The sequence below is a fragment of the Sinohyriopsis cumingii genome, chromosome 14 (assembly GCF_028554795.1).
Source record: "Sinohyriopsis cumingii isolate HCF-2022 chromosome 14, ASM2855479v2, whole genome shotgun sequence".
Classification (NCBI taxonomy): domain Eukaryota; kingdom Metazoa; phylum Mollusca; class Bivalvia; order Unionida; family Unionidae; genus Sinohyriopsis; species Sinohyriopsis cumingii.
In genome coordinates this window covers 27488598-27506629 of record NC_142974.1, presented here as the reverse complement: position 1 = coordinate 27506629, position 18032 = coordinate 27488598, and the positions used below count along the sequence as shown (strand labels likewise).

General features: G+C 33.0%; 1 protein-coding gene across 6 annotated transcripts in view; it reads right to left on the bottom strand.

The window, feature by feature from the left end:
- The window catches only part of LOC149783476 (uncharacterized), a 298719-nt gene that overhangs the window by 127011 nt on the left and 153676 nt on the right, over nucleotides 1-18032 (bottom strand). For all 6 annotated transcript variants that reach the window (XM_089931706.1, XM_089931711.1, XM_089931709.1 and 3 more), the window contains exons 50-58: nucleotides 17410-17442; nucleotides 15413-15560; nucleotides 14597-14769; nucleotides 12539-12689; nucleotides 9369-9541; nucleotides 7106-7141; nucleotides 5329-5583; nucleotides 3026-3301; nucleotides 620-776 (exon numbers count right to left, since the gene is read on the bottom strand). In XM_089931706.1, coding sequence (XP_089787832.1) covers nucleotides 620-776; nucleotides 3026-3301; nucleotides 5329-5583; nucleotides 7106-7141; nucleotides 9369-9541; nucleotides 12539-12689; nucleotides 14597-14769; nucleotides 15413-15560; nucleotides 17410-17442 — 1402 coding nt within the window. The remainder of the gene's footprint in view (nucleotides 1-619; nucleotides 777-3025; nucleotides 3302-5328; nucleotides 5584-7105; nucleotides 7142-9368; nucleotides 9542-12538; nucleotides 12690-14596; nucleotides 14770-15412; nucleotides 15561-17409; nucleotides 17443-18032) is intronic.

Below are 18032 nucleotides of genomic sequence, written 5' to 3'. Positions count from 1 at the left end.
TGTTCCTGTATATCTAAGCAATATCTTGATCCAAAGAGATGCTGTTAATATAAGTCATTTTAGAAGTAAAAATTACATTATACCAAGACCAAAGAAGGAATTGTTTAAAACAAAGTTTTCAATATACTTGTCACTGGTATTGAATAATATTCCCAGTGACATAAGGCAGGCTCATACCATTTGTTCATTTCATAATCGATGTCTAAAATGGATAAAATCTTAAGACAACTGAACAGTCATAGTAATAGAAATATCGACTGCTTTTCTGTACTTATGCATAATTTTCACAGTTGAAATTTTCCATGTAGGTTGATAATATATATTTTATATATGTTTATGTGTTCACAGATGCCTATGCATATGTTCCAGGCTTGATAGTTTGATTTATTTTTTTAAATTTTATTATTTAGTGTCAAGCGTGATTTTTCACATTATGCTGTATATACTGTTCATTATTGTACACAATACTAGAAGGCCTCAAGGTAGATTAGCTCTGAAACTAATTGAGTTTCCTTGTCAAAATAACGTCTTTATTATTATTATTTTTATTATAAATATGAGCACGATAATACAGAGGAGGTTAGTCATCTCAGAAAGGCTTGACTGTTTTATTCCTTACCTGTATCCAAGCATTCTGCAGACCACTGCAGCATCATTATTATCCCAAGAGTCATCACATACGGTGCCCCACGAACCACTGTAATAAACCTCCACTCTTCCTTCATATTGGTTCTGTCCACCAACCAGTCGAACTTGAGACCCATTAAAACTATTACCTTTAAAAGAAAATGATGATAAAGATGATAAAAATGCCTTTATTCAGAGATTAACTCAGATTAACTAATCTAGCTTGAGGCCCTCTAGTACGTACAAAATACAGAGTATAACAAAATAATTGAACCTTTCCAAGAGGGAATTTAATCATTCTGAAATGTATATGAACATGCTGCAGTTAAACCCTGACAAACATATAGGTCAACAAATGCACGCAAAAAAATAACACGTAACATAAGCTCAAGTGAGAGAACTGAAAGATGTGAAAAATGATAGGAATCCAAGTGGGCTTGATATCTCTTGCACCTGGCAATAAAATATAAAAAGCGAGCATTTCAATACACAGGAATACTTAGTATTGTGAGAAAACCTATGCAAACTACCTCCTAAATTTTATATCATGTTGCTATATCATGATATACACAAATGCTCTAGCAATAATGATATAATTAATATGCACAGCCTTTTGTTCATAATCATCATCCAAGGTGTCAATGACATAAACTCCTTTACAGAGTTTTACAGTTTGGACAAGAAATACAGTTTCTAGACCTAGAAAGGAAAACAAAATATCCAGTCAAAATGTTATTAATATGCACTAGTCAGTCAAATGCAAGGTATCTCATTAATATCCACTGATATCACTTCTTACAGAACTATCACAAGGATACAAGTTTAAAGTGGAGAAAACTCAGACAAGAATTCAGTCTGTTGAGTGGTGACCAGCTCAGCCAATCATATACAAGATTATCTCATTATTATGCATTGATTTTGTGCTTATCACACTCAAAATGATAATATAAAACTATTTTATAAATCTGATCAGAGCCAGATAAGAATGTTTGTTAAGTGGTGTCGATTTATCTCTTTTTCTTTTCCATCTGCTATATCTTTTCAATCATATAACATCCACATCTCACACTGTAAAGCATTTCACTTAACACCTGGTGCCATTTTCTTTAAAACTAAAGACTGGTTCACTAACTGACTAGCTTATCAATAAAATGACACTGTTAGGCAAAGTTCATTTTTGAATAAACCTGTCTGTTTTCTTGCGCATGAGTCATATACAATTGCTATAATTAGCAATTAAAGAAATTATTCTTATGCTGTTCTTATGATGCATTCACCGTTTTAACAATATTCTCAAATTTGCAGGAGTCAAATTAAGAGACGATAATAAAATGACGAAAACTTTTTATTGCTGAATACTGTCTAGGTGGTGATATAGTATTAAATAACATGACTGCTTATGTCTGAAGCAGTCATTACCACCAACTGCACAAAAGTATTCCAGATGTGACTATATATAACATTTACATAACAACATGGAATTAACATCTTGATTTTCTTCAGTAGCTAAAGAAAAAAAATAATTTTTAAAAAATGATGTAAGGTTAACATATATGTTTTTTTATTTAGAAATAAACCACTTAAATTACCTTTAGAAGCAATTTTGGGATATAAACTGACATTGAGAATTTTGAGTTTGTTACTAAAACTATTTACCCTTTTTTCATGTATTGGTAATAGAAAGACTTGGGTTTCATTCTGTCTTGAGAATCACACTAGTTTCTTTAAAACAATAATTCAAGCCTGTAACACACATAATAGGTAATTTAAAGTTGAGTTTAGGTTTCACATGAATATTATAGTGCAGTGTCATATACACAGATGAAAGTCGAAGAAATCATATTTCCTATTATCAGGGACAAGTCCATGAAAAAACCTTCTGGTATTCCACAACCAATAAATTTGCTTTCAGAAAGATAGCCATTTAAACTGAGTCTTTGAATTTTATGAGTTAACTGATAAATGAATTTTAATTTTCAGAGAGCGGATAGTATCTGTTCAAGCAGTTCATACAAGAATGATGTACATGGTTTTCTAGCAAATTGGAAAGGTAAAGAAGGATAGAGGTAAGTCCTAAATTATTTACAACATAAAAATCCATTATTTATAAGAGACTGAGCTAATACAAAATAATATAAATCCCTGAAGCATGAAATATAGATCACAGTCATTCATTCTCATTTGTGAAGTGTGATACTCATTTTGCTATGCTTTGGACTTTTCCACTTAGCTAACAACTTGATTTTTTTCTAGCATTTTTATCAGAGAAACTAAATTCAGATAATACATAAGTTTCAACTAAATCAATTGACAGGCTGGAGAGGTTTTGCAATTGACAGGACAAATGCAACTTTAGCACGAAAAAAGAAAAAAATTAAATGACATTATTGTCCCTTACCTAAAGTAACAACAAGCTGGTTAGAATAGTTTCCATAACCTAGTGCATTACTGGCTGCCACCACAAAATTGTTTGTAGAATTTGGTGCTAGTCCAGTCACATTGTAACTTGTCATGTTTGCAAGGAAAATTGCAACTATTCTCCACTCTGAGTTCCAGTAGTTCTGTATGACATACGAGATGAGTCGTAAGTTTCCATAACTGGGTGGTGGGATCACATGCAGCATCACAGATGTAGATGTTATATCTGATGTCCATAGTGTTGGTATTCCAGGCTCTGCAAAAGGAATATTATAATTCACATATGTAAATAAATCTATAAATAAATAAAGGATGAAGTAAGGAAGAAGGTAAGTTATTGAGTCAGTCAGCAAGCAATGTACACAAGTAAATGTAATACCAGCAATTCCACGTTTTATAGGTGCCTATCCCTCCTTGTAATCAAACACTGCATTAAAAAGACATACTAATATCCACATCTCAATCCAAGCATGCCATGTGTGAAGGAAATAGGTGCTAAATTTCACCCTAAACTGCATGATCTTACTGGAACTGGCCACCAATTATTCATTATGGCACCCTACTCCTTTTATATAAGCCTCAAAATGTAATATAAATGCATTGTATTCATCATGACCATATTTACAAAGACAATACACATCACAGGGGAGAGTTTCAAACACAGACAAATAAGGGAACAACCTCTTCTACTGATAAGGACATAATTTATGAAACAATTAGAGTGTAATTTTACATAGTGAACTTGAAACTCCTTAAATTTAACAAACGAATGATTTGTTAGGTCCAATAACTATGCTGAATAAAGTAGTGCATTTGAATATCCATATGATAGTGCATTTTTAGTAATACCCACACTTCTCAGTAATCACAAAACCATATTTTGGGTTTGGTTGGTTTGGTTTTGTGGGTTTAAACACCATTGTTCAGTACATGATAGGCTGTACATGGTGGTCATTATATATAAACCCCAGGAAGAACCAATGACACATCATAAGCTAATGGCAAGTTTTCTTAGATATCAGTTATCAGCTGGTCGAGCAGAGACTTGCACAAATGTGGACAGAGGTGGGATGTCAATGATCTGAAAGGCGATTGCCTTATATGACTTGGTCACCCAGGGCGCCACCATTATTAGGTTAAATTTGGACAGAAATAGTCAATAAATGAACATCTTACTCCTACCGCGACTTGTGGAAAATAAGTAACTAAAATTTGATTGGTGAATTTAAAGGTTAGCAGTCAATAACTTAATATCAGCCCATTTTAGATTTCTGTTATGTTGAAGAGGTTGTTTTTAATCTGATGTCAAAGTTACTTCATCTGCATTTTTGTATCCTTTTGATTGCACAGTATTTTCCATCCTTATCATTAGACAGGAATACAAGCATTTTGTGTCAGTGTAAATGTTTATATGCAGATACATAGGCAGATTTCTCCTTCTATCTGCCATTAACATAAAAAAAACATATCGAGCCCATGATGAAAGCATTGCCTAATTACTTTAACCAAGACTTCAGCAAACTGATTTTGCTACTGTCACCATCATCAGAATAGTGCCATGTCTTGCATCTCAATAAAGTCAGCTTAACAAATAATTGGACCTTTTGACTTTAAAATGTATGAATATTGGATGATCTGTATATATTGTTTCAAAACAGTCTTTATTTTGTCATCAAACATGTCTTTTTCTTTGATACCAGCTCAAAAAAGGGTGATCTGTAGGTCTTATTGGATTCTTGGCAGGTTTGCATGTTATCCCAGTGCAGATCAATGACTGGTACATTCATTTTGGTACAAAAGGTGCAATTAAAAGAAAATGCAGATCAGTAACCCTCATACGTTAATGTCATTATTTCTGGAAATTTGTTCGGCTGAATAGAACCAATATTAACATATTATGCATAGCTTATCTTTTCTTTTTGTTTAATATTCATGTACACATTACAAAAAAAGACCTGCCTTGTTAACAATTGTTTATTATTACTGTTTCTGACGCTTAATTAAAATAATTATGCAATGTTTTTATGACTATTTTACAAACCACCCAATGCTAAGAGATCACTGACTGAGCAGAATTATAATTGCAGAATAATATTAGTTAGCCTAAAATGAATCACTGTAGAATGGTCTTTAGTTAGCCTCAAATAAATCACTTATTATGGAATGATCTGCAGCAATGAGCCTGAAATTAATTACTTATTGCAGATTGGTCTTCAGTAATTAGCCTAAATTAAATTACTTATTATAGAATAATCTGTATCCAGCCTGAAATGAATCACTTACTGTTGAAATAATAATAGTAATATCCAAATGCATTGCTAGCCATGCAATAATAGCTGGACCAGGTGTAGTTGTAGTTCACGATCATGCTGTTACCCACGATAGTATGACCTGTGACATTTCCATCAACAAATCTGGATCCGATAGAAATATAGTATGCAATATTGGGGCTAGGGTATCCGTTGGCAATACAAGTGATATTTGCATGTGTGCCATTGCTTCTGCCATCAGTGGATATAAAATAGGGAGCAAAACCTCCTGAAAGAAATAAAAATAACAAGAGAAATGATAAATGCTCATCCTGAGAGGTGGTAAAGCAGTAAATCTGCCTGTCATGGTCAGCATGTCAAACAAAATTCTTATCTGAATGGATGATCTGGGTCATTTTTTGTGGTAAGCCATTTATTTTACTAAGTTATGAGCCTCAACATAATAGTTAAAACTTAGTTTGTGGAGAAAATATCACTGCAAGCTAATAACATAACAGATTAAAACATGTGTTATAATTAAAGAGACTGCTATCAAATGAGACCATAAAATAAATTGAATACTTTAGATGCTCACAAACCTGTAGAGAAAGAAAATGTGTCCTGTCTTCACAGACTTCTTGGGAAATGAACAGGTGATCACAAGAATGATTATAATGTAAATAACCAAATATTCAGAAAAACCATTTGGTGCAAATCTTTCTCCTGCTAACTCTATGAAGAGTTCCTTTGGTCAGTAAATATTTTTCTGCTATCATATCCTGATTGACTTTATAACTGAAACTAAAACTACAAGTTTAAGGACTGATTTAAAGGCAGTGAAGAGTTGCTTGCAATTTCACTTGTTTTCACACTGTCACTATGGTTTGCTTTGAGTTTCTACATCAGTACAAAAGTTACTCACATTAAAACAACCTAGTATAGCACCATCCCCTAAATAACTTAGGTGGTCATGGATAACTATTTTGGAGATGAAAGCAATTATGATATTGAACCTACCTTTGTATAAAGTTATCTCCTATAATCATATACATTTTTAATGCATCAATTAAAAGCAAAAAGGTTAGGAACTACTGTATTATTTTTTTAATATTTTACCACATTTACAGCACAAAGATCTGCTAGGAAATTCAACAGACTGGGCTTGTGCTATCCATTTGCCTTTTGATTTCCAGCAACAGCATGAACATAGATCAGCTAGCAAATTCAACAGACTGGGCTTGTGCTATCCATTTGACTTTTGATTTCCAGCAACATCATGAACATAGATCAGCTAGCAAATTCAACAGACTGGGCTTGTGCTATCCATTTGACTTTTGATTTCCAGCAACATCATGAACATTGATCAGCTAGAAAATTCAACAGACTGGGCTTGTGTTATCCATTTGACTTTTGATTTCCAGCAACAGCATGAACAAAGATCAGCTAGCAAATTCAACAGACTGGGCTTATGCTATCCATTTGACTTCTGATTTCCAGCAACAGCATGAACATAGATCAGCTAGCATAATATGTTACTTTAATCCATGCAGTTACTTTTTTGTGATTTCTGGCAGAAAACAGAGAGATCTGCCAGTACAGTATGTGATGACAGACCTGTGTAAACACCCATGCTGAAGGTTGTCCATTGTTCCATGTAGATAATTTTTTGGTCTCAATAATCTTTACATTATCTGGCAAGTGAACAAAATCTCAGATTGATTAAGATGATATCAATGTTCATTACAAAATGCTGTAACATCAATTCAAGTTTCACAGTAAATAAAATGTCAACAGAGAGCCTTAATGCATACCTGGTGTTGTTCCTGTTGTGTTGGTTGATAAGTCTGCTACATGAAAGAAAAAAGATTGGCTTTATGATTCAGTCTAACAGATAAATGAAACTGCTTACTGCATGTTAACTTAATTTATACTAAAAGTATCTCATCAATTTATTAACTTTATCTCACTTCTTTAGATTTAATATCAATAAATATTAAAATCCATGAACAATTATTTGTGGTGGAGCATGGAGATCATATACCATATATCTCACATATCAACAAAAATTCAAGCACACCACCCTTCATTTCCCTATTACCCAAATCTGACTCATCCTCACATATGCTATGGTAAATGTTTATGAACCCTGTTAGTTAAAAGTTATCAATATGTATATATATATATATATATATATATATATATATATATATATATATATATATATATATGCTGAATATGAACAGTGTAAGACTAGTTCATAACTAATTACACAACTTTACAATAAAAACAGATTGCACTATAGCTCCTTTTTTAGTAGGTCAATTCCAGCTAGTTTATATCATTATCAGTCAAGCTGAAGCCAACTAGAAAAAAACATCTAATATTTTTAAAGCTTTAATTCCACCAGACACCGTTATGATTAATGGACTGAAGGAACAAATGGTGGATATCACAATATCCCTGCTAATGTGCAAAAACAAGGCAAAGGTTTGCCAAATAGAAGTCATGAAAAATGAAAAGATAAAAGTACTTTAACCAAATATTTTAGTTATGCATACTGATTAAAAAGAGGAATATCTGATAGCAGATCTGTATCATTTGCACATTTATTTCTAAAAGAAGTTAGAATATTTGGTTTATGTCTTTTTCACTTATGAAGGCTGCATTTGCATGATGTTAGTTGTTTTCCAATTGTATTACAAAAATAGAATCAGGTAAAGTAACTGAAGAAATATTTAAGTTTCCAAGGAACCTTGTCTATCATGCATCCATGCAGTAATACTACTACTAATACTACTACTACACACACACACACACACACACACACACACTGTATTTGACTTGCACAAACATTAAAATAAAATGAATGTTTTAAAATAAGTAATGATGCTGCTATCACTTCTGCTGGAAAAGTGTTACATATGCCTCACCTTACTTACACAAATGTGAAACTAAATATTTATCAAGAGGTAGTTTCAGTAGGTCAAACAAATATTAAAGTACTCGAAGCACATGATATAGTAAATATTTAAGAAGGTGAGTGATCTGGTAGGTAAGGCAAAACAAAATTGATAGTATACTTCTCTCCATCTTCAGATATATATAATTAAATTTAAAAGAATGTTAATACAAAAATATATCTACTACAGCATTTTCTGAGTGGGCAATATTGTGAGAGTACCATCCATTATGACTGCAATTATGTTTAGAACTTTCAGCTACACTACAATTGACATCATCGATGAAAATGACAAGATTTGAGTTGTACCCAAATTCAGTCATGGTGGATGTCCATATTGTGGCTCATAATGGACAGATTAAATTTCAAGCCCCCATGGGAAATTATATATTATGGTGGAAATCCACTAACCAACTGAAATTTACTTGCTGGGTGAATTATAGCAGACAGTATACAATGCCCTTTTAATGTTACACACATTGCTTACAATGCATTCAAAAAGTTGCCCCAGTAAAATGCATAATACATGTATTGCTACAGATATAATTAACCATGTCAGATCTATAAACCATTAGAGCCTTCCACCATAACTGCAATTTGTGATAAAGGGGGGCATGAAGATGATGTCTTTAGAGATAAGGAGGGTCTGATGGAGAAAAATACTGGTGAAATGTTCCAGCATTTTGCTCTAGGGACATCCTTGTGATCGTCTGTCGTCTGCCATGTAGCTGAGACTGAGCAAGAGAAGGAAAGTATCCTTGGTGGCTTGTTTGAGCATCATCATCAACCTGAACATTAAAAATAGTGTTGTCATGAAGCATTTTAATTATGACAGCTTAATCATGGAATCTTAACCCTTTGCCTATGTTCACATCCATGATATTAAGTGGACAATGCAAAATCCATGATGCATGACCTGTACCTTCTGCATATCACAGACAATAAAGCACTCAAAACACACACTGTATGTTTTTGTCTAAGTGAATCAGTTGGGTGAAGCTAAAAGACAACTGCAAACGTCCTGTCCAAATATAGAGTGGGGTGCTGGAAATACAGGTAGATCGATAGATACATAAATCAATAAACTTTATGTTGATAAAAAAAAATATACTTACCACAACGTACACCAGCATCTTCTGAGTGGACACAATTGTGAGAGAACCATCCACTATGGCTACAGTTGTATATAGAACTTTCATTTCCTCTACAACTGACATTATCCAAGAAAATGCCAAGATTAGAATTGTTGCCAAATCCAGCACAACACACTGCAGATGCTCCAATAGTGCTGTGTATATGAGGGAAAAATGGTGAAATAATACAAATAATGGCAGAATAAAATATGTTTTACTTAAAGTTTGTGCTAACACTTAAGATGGTTAAAAATTATAATCTACTCCACTTTGGTCTTGAGAACAGTAAAGTTTGTACACGCATCAATCTTCAGATACTCTTTTAACATATTGAAGTTTATGGGGTGGAAATAAATTTTGGGAGCTGAAGTTGTATAAAGACTTTTTGAATTTTAATGGCAACCAGCATCTTTGGAAAAGACCTGAAAGCCTTATATTGGAGAATGATGTATGTACAGTGGTCCCTCTCTTGAACAGCCCCCACCCCCGTCACCAGCAGCCACCAAATTTCTTATGCCCAAAATCCCTTGGCACCAACAAGTTTGTTTTCAAAAGTACCCCTCAAAAATGGCCACCCCTCTAACTTGACCAGCGGCCATGATATTAGTACAAAAATGTAAAATGTTCCCCTCACAAGTGGCCATGCTTTATTTTATGTGTCTAGTACAAATAATTAATTCCTATGATTAGGTGAAAAATCATATCTCTACTAATACCAGTGTCCCAATGTCAGGTTTCCATTACTGAAAGAAGTGTTGGCTAAAGTACATGTAACACTAAGATTAATATTATATCATTGTCAATCAATAAAGCCGAAGTTTACAGGAAATGGATTCGATAATGTTGTATTAGAGTTTAGGGTTTCACATACATGTTGATTTCTTCTCTTTGAAGATTACAACTGGACATAATTGTCAAGATCATAACATGGTCAGGATATGTTAAATATACAATCTGTGGATTAACACACACAGAGAAATTAACCTTCAACAAAACAGGGTACCAGACCAAAAAAAAAAACCAAATCACGTGCCAATATATAAATCACTTCGTTCATAAAAATGGCATTTTGTACACTCTACAAAAGTTTTGGCTGCATAATTAAATTATAATACATAGCAAAATGAGAATAAATCATTACAAACATTAACATATCATGACGTGAACAGAGACATTACTTTTTTAGAAAGGTCAAACTTATTTGACTCGACAACATGGAGGGGTACTGATCTCCTTGCCGATACATTGACAATCAATGCAGCTGTAGGGATATAATATTAAAACAATATTCTGATACTATAGCTGCAATAATATTCAAATACAGATGAGACATTACATTTTCTTATTGTAACTGTATTCACTGCAACAATATAATTTATATTGCAACTGCAATGCTACAGTTGTAATGGACATTTAAATTACCTTAAAACTAAATGCTGTAAAATGAAGTTTGGTTGGTGGGGAGAATCAATTTATGCTTATTTTTATTATTTCATTGTTATCTCTTTTCATGGACATTGTCCACTGTCACTTTGTTATATGTGAGAAATGTGTTTTTTTTTAAAAAAAGTAATAACAAAGTACAATTGTGTTCTGCTTACTAATGGTATCTAAAATAGTATTTGCAATCAACAGAATAAAAACTGAGCTAAACAGTTTCACTCAATTTTTCATGTCAAACGGTTTCATTCATTAACCAACATATTTTAAAATCATGCAGACACAGTAATTATTCCACATTAATATATCGATTCAATATGGAACAGTGTCTAATAGTATATAATACAGTATTTTCATGATCTGTACATTATGCTCAATATCTTTCATGGATAAAGAGTAACTAAAATTACTGAAGTATGTTTGTGCTTAACATTGAACAACTGTGCATGACAAATGAATAAATGGGCCATCCAATATTCATCCAATAACAGCTGCCATAATTTAATGGCAATCAACATCTATGAAAAAGAAACAAGAAAGCCCTATGTGGGAGAATGCTGTATGCACGAATGTACATATGTACATACTGTATGTGTGTATGTATGCTTAAGTTAATAACTTTTCCAAATTTGGAAATCCTTGACTTCCATGATAGGATATTTGAAAGTCCCATAACTAATGCTGGGAATTCATATCATTACGTTTTGCAAGAAGAAAACCTATTCCATCAATATCTGCCTGTGAACCATGCAATTTTCAGCGTGTTACTGGATCAGATATTCTTTTATGAAAATAGCAAAGCCTTTCATTATTACTGAATTAGACATACTGAACCTGAATCAATGTCATTTATATCAAGTTATCATGTGCCAAAGGATCCAAACTACCAGGGCTATTGAAAACATATCCAATTGGCATTGCTATCCTCACATTGCTGATACAACAGGTATCTGCTGAAGTTGTAATCACACCATACCATTGCAAGGGCATTTTTAACACAGGTGTCATTGCAAATATGTTGATAATCAAAACAACAGTATTCAGTACCAGTGCAATACTGGACCCATCCATGATTACAGACCTACCCATCCATGGATTACAGACCTATGTATTTAAAAGGTCCATACACCATAACTGTTTATTCTAATCTAATGGATTTCTAATTTTTTTATATAAAAAATAACAAAGGAAAGATAATTTTCACAACAATTACATAAATGGAGGTTTTTGGGACTCTTATCCATGCATTTAGCATACTTGAGTCTCATCATTGGCTTCTGTCATGAGTCTTATGGAATAGTGTTTGTTTATTATGTATATTGGGCACTACATCATGTAAAATAAAGAAACTTTTACAAATAACATCTTAACATTTCATAAGGGATCCACAAAGTGCAGGGTCTCATCTTTTTGAACTTACAGGATTAAAAGGGAAATATTATAAAGTATAGTATCTCCAGAAATCAATAAAACCTAAATAAATGACTCAGTAAGAACAATCTTCACAACTTGTATACATCTTTTTAATATATAGTATTTCTGCTAAGATGAGCTAAAGCCACCAGATAAGAAAAATGTTCAAAACTGTTAAACTGTGTGGAATAGGTTTTACCTTCAAATATTATAATCAGTGAACCATGATACTATTATGACAAGTGATCATGCAGACGAGGTTGGTCATCACAGAAAGGCTTTACTGTTTTATTCCTTACCTGTATCCAAGCATTCTGCAAACCACTGCAGCATCATTATTATCCCAGGAGTCATCACATACTGTGCCCCAGCTACCATTGTAATAAACCTCCACTCTTCCCTCATATTGGTTTTGTCCACCAACCAGTCGAACTTGAGACTTGGGGACACCTTTAAAAGAAAAGACAAAATACTTAATGTTGGCTTGCATTATTATTTGGACTATCTATCACAATATCCTATGTAACAAGCATGTGGAATACATCATGTTTCATAACACTGGTTTTTTGTGTCAACAAATCACAAAAACCAGTTTGAGAAAAAATAACAGCAGCTCAGGCAAGAGATTCAGCAGCTGCTCCTTCAATGTCATCAGTGTACCACACTGTTGTCATTAAATATTGCTAACAGTAATATTACAGGTCACAACTTTGCTTCCAAATGAATGATGCTGTCTTTAATAAAACATCATTATTCAAGTTTATTTTGCCATCAACAATCTTTTGTGAAAATGGTGTAATGCATAAAAGATGCTGAAGTAGCAGATATTGATCTCAAATGGTTTTGTCAAATCTGCTGATATTTTTTCAAACTCTTCAACCAAATACTTCAAATGGCTGAATTCAAAACTAATGTAGAGAAGTTAGGAATGATCGATATGCACTGCATGAGGAATGATCTGAATGACTAATTACAAGAAAACATGGAATACGGTTACTCAGAAATGTATTGTATCTGACTCTGGATAATTCATTCCAAACTGCTAACATAATAGACCCTGATGTGCCTGCAGTACATAATAAGTTGATTGGGTCTATGCTTTTGAAGGTGGTTGTGTGTCACATAAAACTAAACATGGTAATATTTTACCTGATAATTACATAGCCCTTCTCCTAGAATATGATCACCTGTTGTAACCCAAAGTCAATTGTAAATACCAGTATCAAGCTCTTCTCCTATGAATGCATGTACAAAGGTTGGTAATAACAGTAAAAGAGGAATTTAACTTTTTCAATATATGACATCTGACCCTCGCACAACAACTGTAGGGAAGGAGTAAAAAATCATATCCACAAGATGTTGCCATATGGTTTTAAAGTTAGAGATGGTGGCTATATTTGACAAGAACAACAACAATAATAATAATAATAACAATGACTATATTATGTATGTATTTATGTGAACATGCTATTAGCTTGATGGAGGGTGGTTTTACTCTGTTGACAGATGTCATGTACTCCAGAAGGATTAATGTAGATATAGTGTTTTACAGTGTAAGTAAACTATAAAATGCTCCCCCTTGCTGCTGCGATTCAGTTTTAAACTCCAGCAATTAAAACTAGTTTTCCTGAGGTCTGCTTATTTCACTGATGGCTCATCCTTCTCTGAACCACATCTGCATTTTGGCATGCCACACTTTTCTCCTGACCATTTTATCTATTGAAATAACAATGTCTTGCTTTTGATGTATGGAGTACAATCAGCCTTTAAAAATGTAGTGCTAATCATGAACTAGCCAAAAATCACTCACAGAGAAGACCAGAACAAATCATTTATGTCAATACTGTGTAAAAGCTCTTGTTTCTTCAACACACATCACATATTTACCTAAAATGAAACAAACCGAGTTGTTCCACTTAGTGTACTTTACATATTAAAATCAACCAAGTCTCCCCAAAGCAGTGCTCAGATGACTAGAAATCACATGCTAATGACCGTCAATTAAGTGATCTGTGTAGTAGCAGTTGTTCATTTCTCATCACCATTACCTTTTAATAATCTCTATAAAAATTAACCAAATAAAGTACCCAGCAGTGAAAGTATACCATTATCATTAAGTGTAAAGCTGTGTAAATCACATCATTTACATCTTTTTACAGTTGTGGGCATTCTCTTTTATCTTTGTAAGATGTATTGGAAATAAAGCTTTTGTAAACATAGCCATGCTTGTAAGGTTTGGAGTCAAAACACATGCTTTCATTGAGATGCATAATCTGGCAGGTATGGGCAGATATGTTGATAAGTAATTAAATACATATAACATTAAAATTAAGAATGTTAACTAACAAAATACCTACCACATCGTACACCAGCATCTTCTGAGTGCCCACAATTATGAGAGTACCATCCATTATGGCGGCAGCTGTTTATAGAACTTTCATATCCACTGCAACTGACATCATCCATGAAAATGCTTAGATTGTAGTTGGCACCAAAACTAGCACAACACACTGCAGTTGCTCCAACAGTGCTGATACACATGGGGTAAAAAAATGAAATAACTTAAGAAAGGTGGGGAGAAAAAAATTTACTTAAAGTTTCCTTTAACTCTAACATAATTAACCAAAGAATTTTAAACAATTCTGATCAATTCCTCCTGGGAATTGAGAACAATTTTATACAAATAACAAATTTCAGGTGCTTCTGTTGTCTTATTTACTATTATTATTTATTTATTTATAAGAAGATTTTTCAGCCAAAGTCTTCACTAATGTTATCAGTATTAAGCTTAACAACAATGTTGTCTGAAATCAAACAACCACTGATAAGCCCAAACATGGGAAACCAAAATGTGGATGAATAGCTGAATCGAATAAAGTGATTACCATACTAGGGACTGCTTTGTCAACTTGTTCAAAACTTGGGAGAGGACTTATCGTTGGACAAAGCTTTGTAAAATGAAAATTTTACAAGTGCTTTTTGTAGATATCCATAATCGACTTATCACTGGAGAATTTAGGTATCAAATGGCTTCAGCCAACCTCATCACGTAGAGCCATATTATGCACACCTCTTCAAAGCTGCTTTACCAAGAGTATGTAAAAGTCATTGTGACAAAATTCGATACTGAGAAGATGTAGACATGTAAAAGAGATTAAAATATCATCCCTTACCTATATCCAAGCATCCTACAAACAACTGCAGCATCATTGTCATCCCAAGCGTCATCACACACCGTGCCCCAAGCACCATTGTAGTACACCTCTACTCTTCCTTCAAAGTTATTCTGGCCACCAACCAATCGAACTGAAGAACTATAACCTATGAAAGAGAAAATACAATACTATAATCTTCAATACAAAAAGTATATTACACTAATAAAATAGATTTTTAGACAACTACAAATTTACTAACGAACCTGGTGTCTCAGACCTGCAAATATTCAATGACATGTCTAAATGTAACTGGCCTGCAAAAACTTAAGCACAACTGTAACAAAAAACCTTAATGTTGATTCAAGTGTTTAGAAACGGTTAAAATTTATAATAGTTTGTTCCATATGATGTCTTGTCTACAACAAGCATAACGTATGAAAGGTCTAGAGGTGAAATTTAACTTAAATTGATTGCATAAACTGGAATCTACTCAAAGTCATTTTACTAAAACTATTCAAACAGAACGACACTAGCTGTTTCTGCCACCTTCCAAAAGAGATACCTGTCTTGTCATACTTATGCTGGTGAGATAAAAAGGTACAAATGATACACATTCATATCTCTTACAGTATGCACTAGATCTGTCACCTTTAAGCCCAAGAAAAAAATTAAAACACAAAATTTAACTTGTGTCACTGAAGCATAAATAGAGGTCATTATAACCTGCTTTGTATTAAAGATGCAGTAATTAACTAAAATGCATCCCTTCAGCAAACTGAATGGTTTCAGGCAGTAAAATCTCTGTGTTGTTATGTAATAATTATTGTCATTTTATCATCACATCATTCATCTATTCTGGTAACTTGCCTGTTCATATATAATGAATAAAAATGTATGAAAATATATGCATTTTGCAAACCAATCTGATCAAAATGAAGATCTGCTTAACAACAGGTAGAGCTGGCAAGCAAGAATATGAAGCCATGTTTTTTCGTACTGCTTAAGTGAAACTATCCTTTGGAACATGTCACTGTGAATGATTACAGTTTATATGAATACCAAATTTCAGCATTTCAAAGTTTACATTTGGATAAGATTTTTTAAGTTTTGCAAAATGCTGCCAAACCTGTTGTGAAAAGAAATGAATACTGGAAAAACCTATACCTATATTGAAATATTTACAGAAAAGTAATTTTTTCTGATATTCATTTTAGTTTGATGAATCATAACTCTCTCTATTATGATATGTAATAATCTATATGATAGATTACTAAAATTAAGTGGAATGGAAATCCTTAGTGTGACCAGGTCATGAAAGTTTATTGCTGTCAGTCAGGGCTCGATAATGTCAAAAATTAGATTTTAATGAGCCTGATGTCTACCAGATGATGTAACTGTAAAATTTTGACCTGAAAATGGTAAAAATAAATCCTGACCTACATCTTTTAAACATTACGCCTCATTCTCAATTTGATTTGAATGCAATATATTCATGTTAAATATACTGAGTGTAAACTGAAGAGCAAAAGTTCCAAGTCAAACAGGGCCATAACTCCATAATATGTTTCCCAAAAGTAGTGAAAATCACACTTTACCCAAGACATCCTAATCAAAAGTCTCAAACCAAATTTGATTTCAATGTAATGAATCTTTTAAAAGTTACTGAGCAGAACTGAAATGTGTGATGGATATTATGTTTAATCTCACTGGATGAAAAGACAAAGAAATTCAAATTAAGAATCTAAGAATGACATAACTATTGTATTTAATTTAACAGTCTCACACCACTTCCCAATACTCAGAAAATTTGATCTGTGCAATATATAATTGAGGCAAACTGTTGTTCCTACAGACGTTGAGTTGAAAACATGTACCAAGTAACATCAGAAAACATTCAGTGAAATATTTCAATTAGGATTTATCTAGATTATCAACATTTTTTAATAATTATAGATTGTGTCACACTCATTGAGTAAAGTTATTATTATTATTATTATTATATTTTCTTAACATACCTATGGTTGTTATTGGTCCTGCTGTAGTTGTACCTGGAAGAGAAAAAGTAACATTTAAACCTAAGTATTGCAAACTACGTTTAACTTTTTTTTCAGTCCATTTACATGTACACTACAAAGTCATCATTTCTCAGCTTTGCATAAAATGTAAATTTAATGAAAATAATGTGAACAAAGATAATCAAGGGCATCATCAGGGTAAATCTGTTGCATAGTTCATTTGTGACCTAAATATGGAATGATACCAAGCCAGTAGGAAACTTTGCTTAGCTTGGTACGTTTCTATACCAGGTCACTAACAAACCAAATAACTTATAATACCTAACGTAGATTCAGAAACAAGTTCTGAAGTTGTCAAGAATCAATTATTCACGGATTGTTGAAGAAGGATATAATCTGGCCCATGCTATATATGATTACATGGCCTCTGATTTGACGAGCTAAAAACTATAGTAAGTTGTTTTTTACCAGAGCTGTAGAATAAAATGCCAGATGAAATAACTTTTTTCTCATTTTCATTCAATGTGTTAAATATTTCACCACTTCATTTTTCTCACGAAATTTTATTCCTCTTTACCCAGCAAACCTCACAGCCCAACTACCCAGGCTATACCACTGTGCAG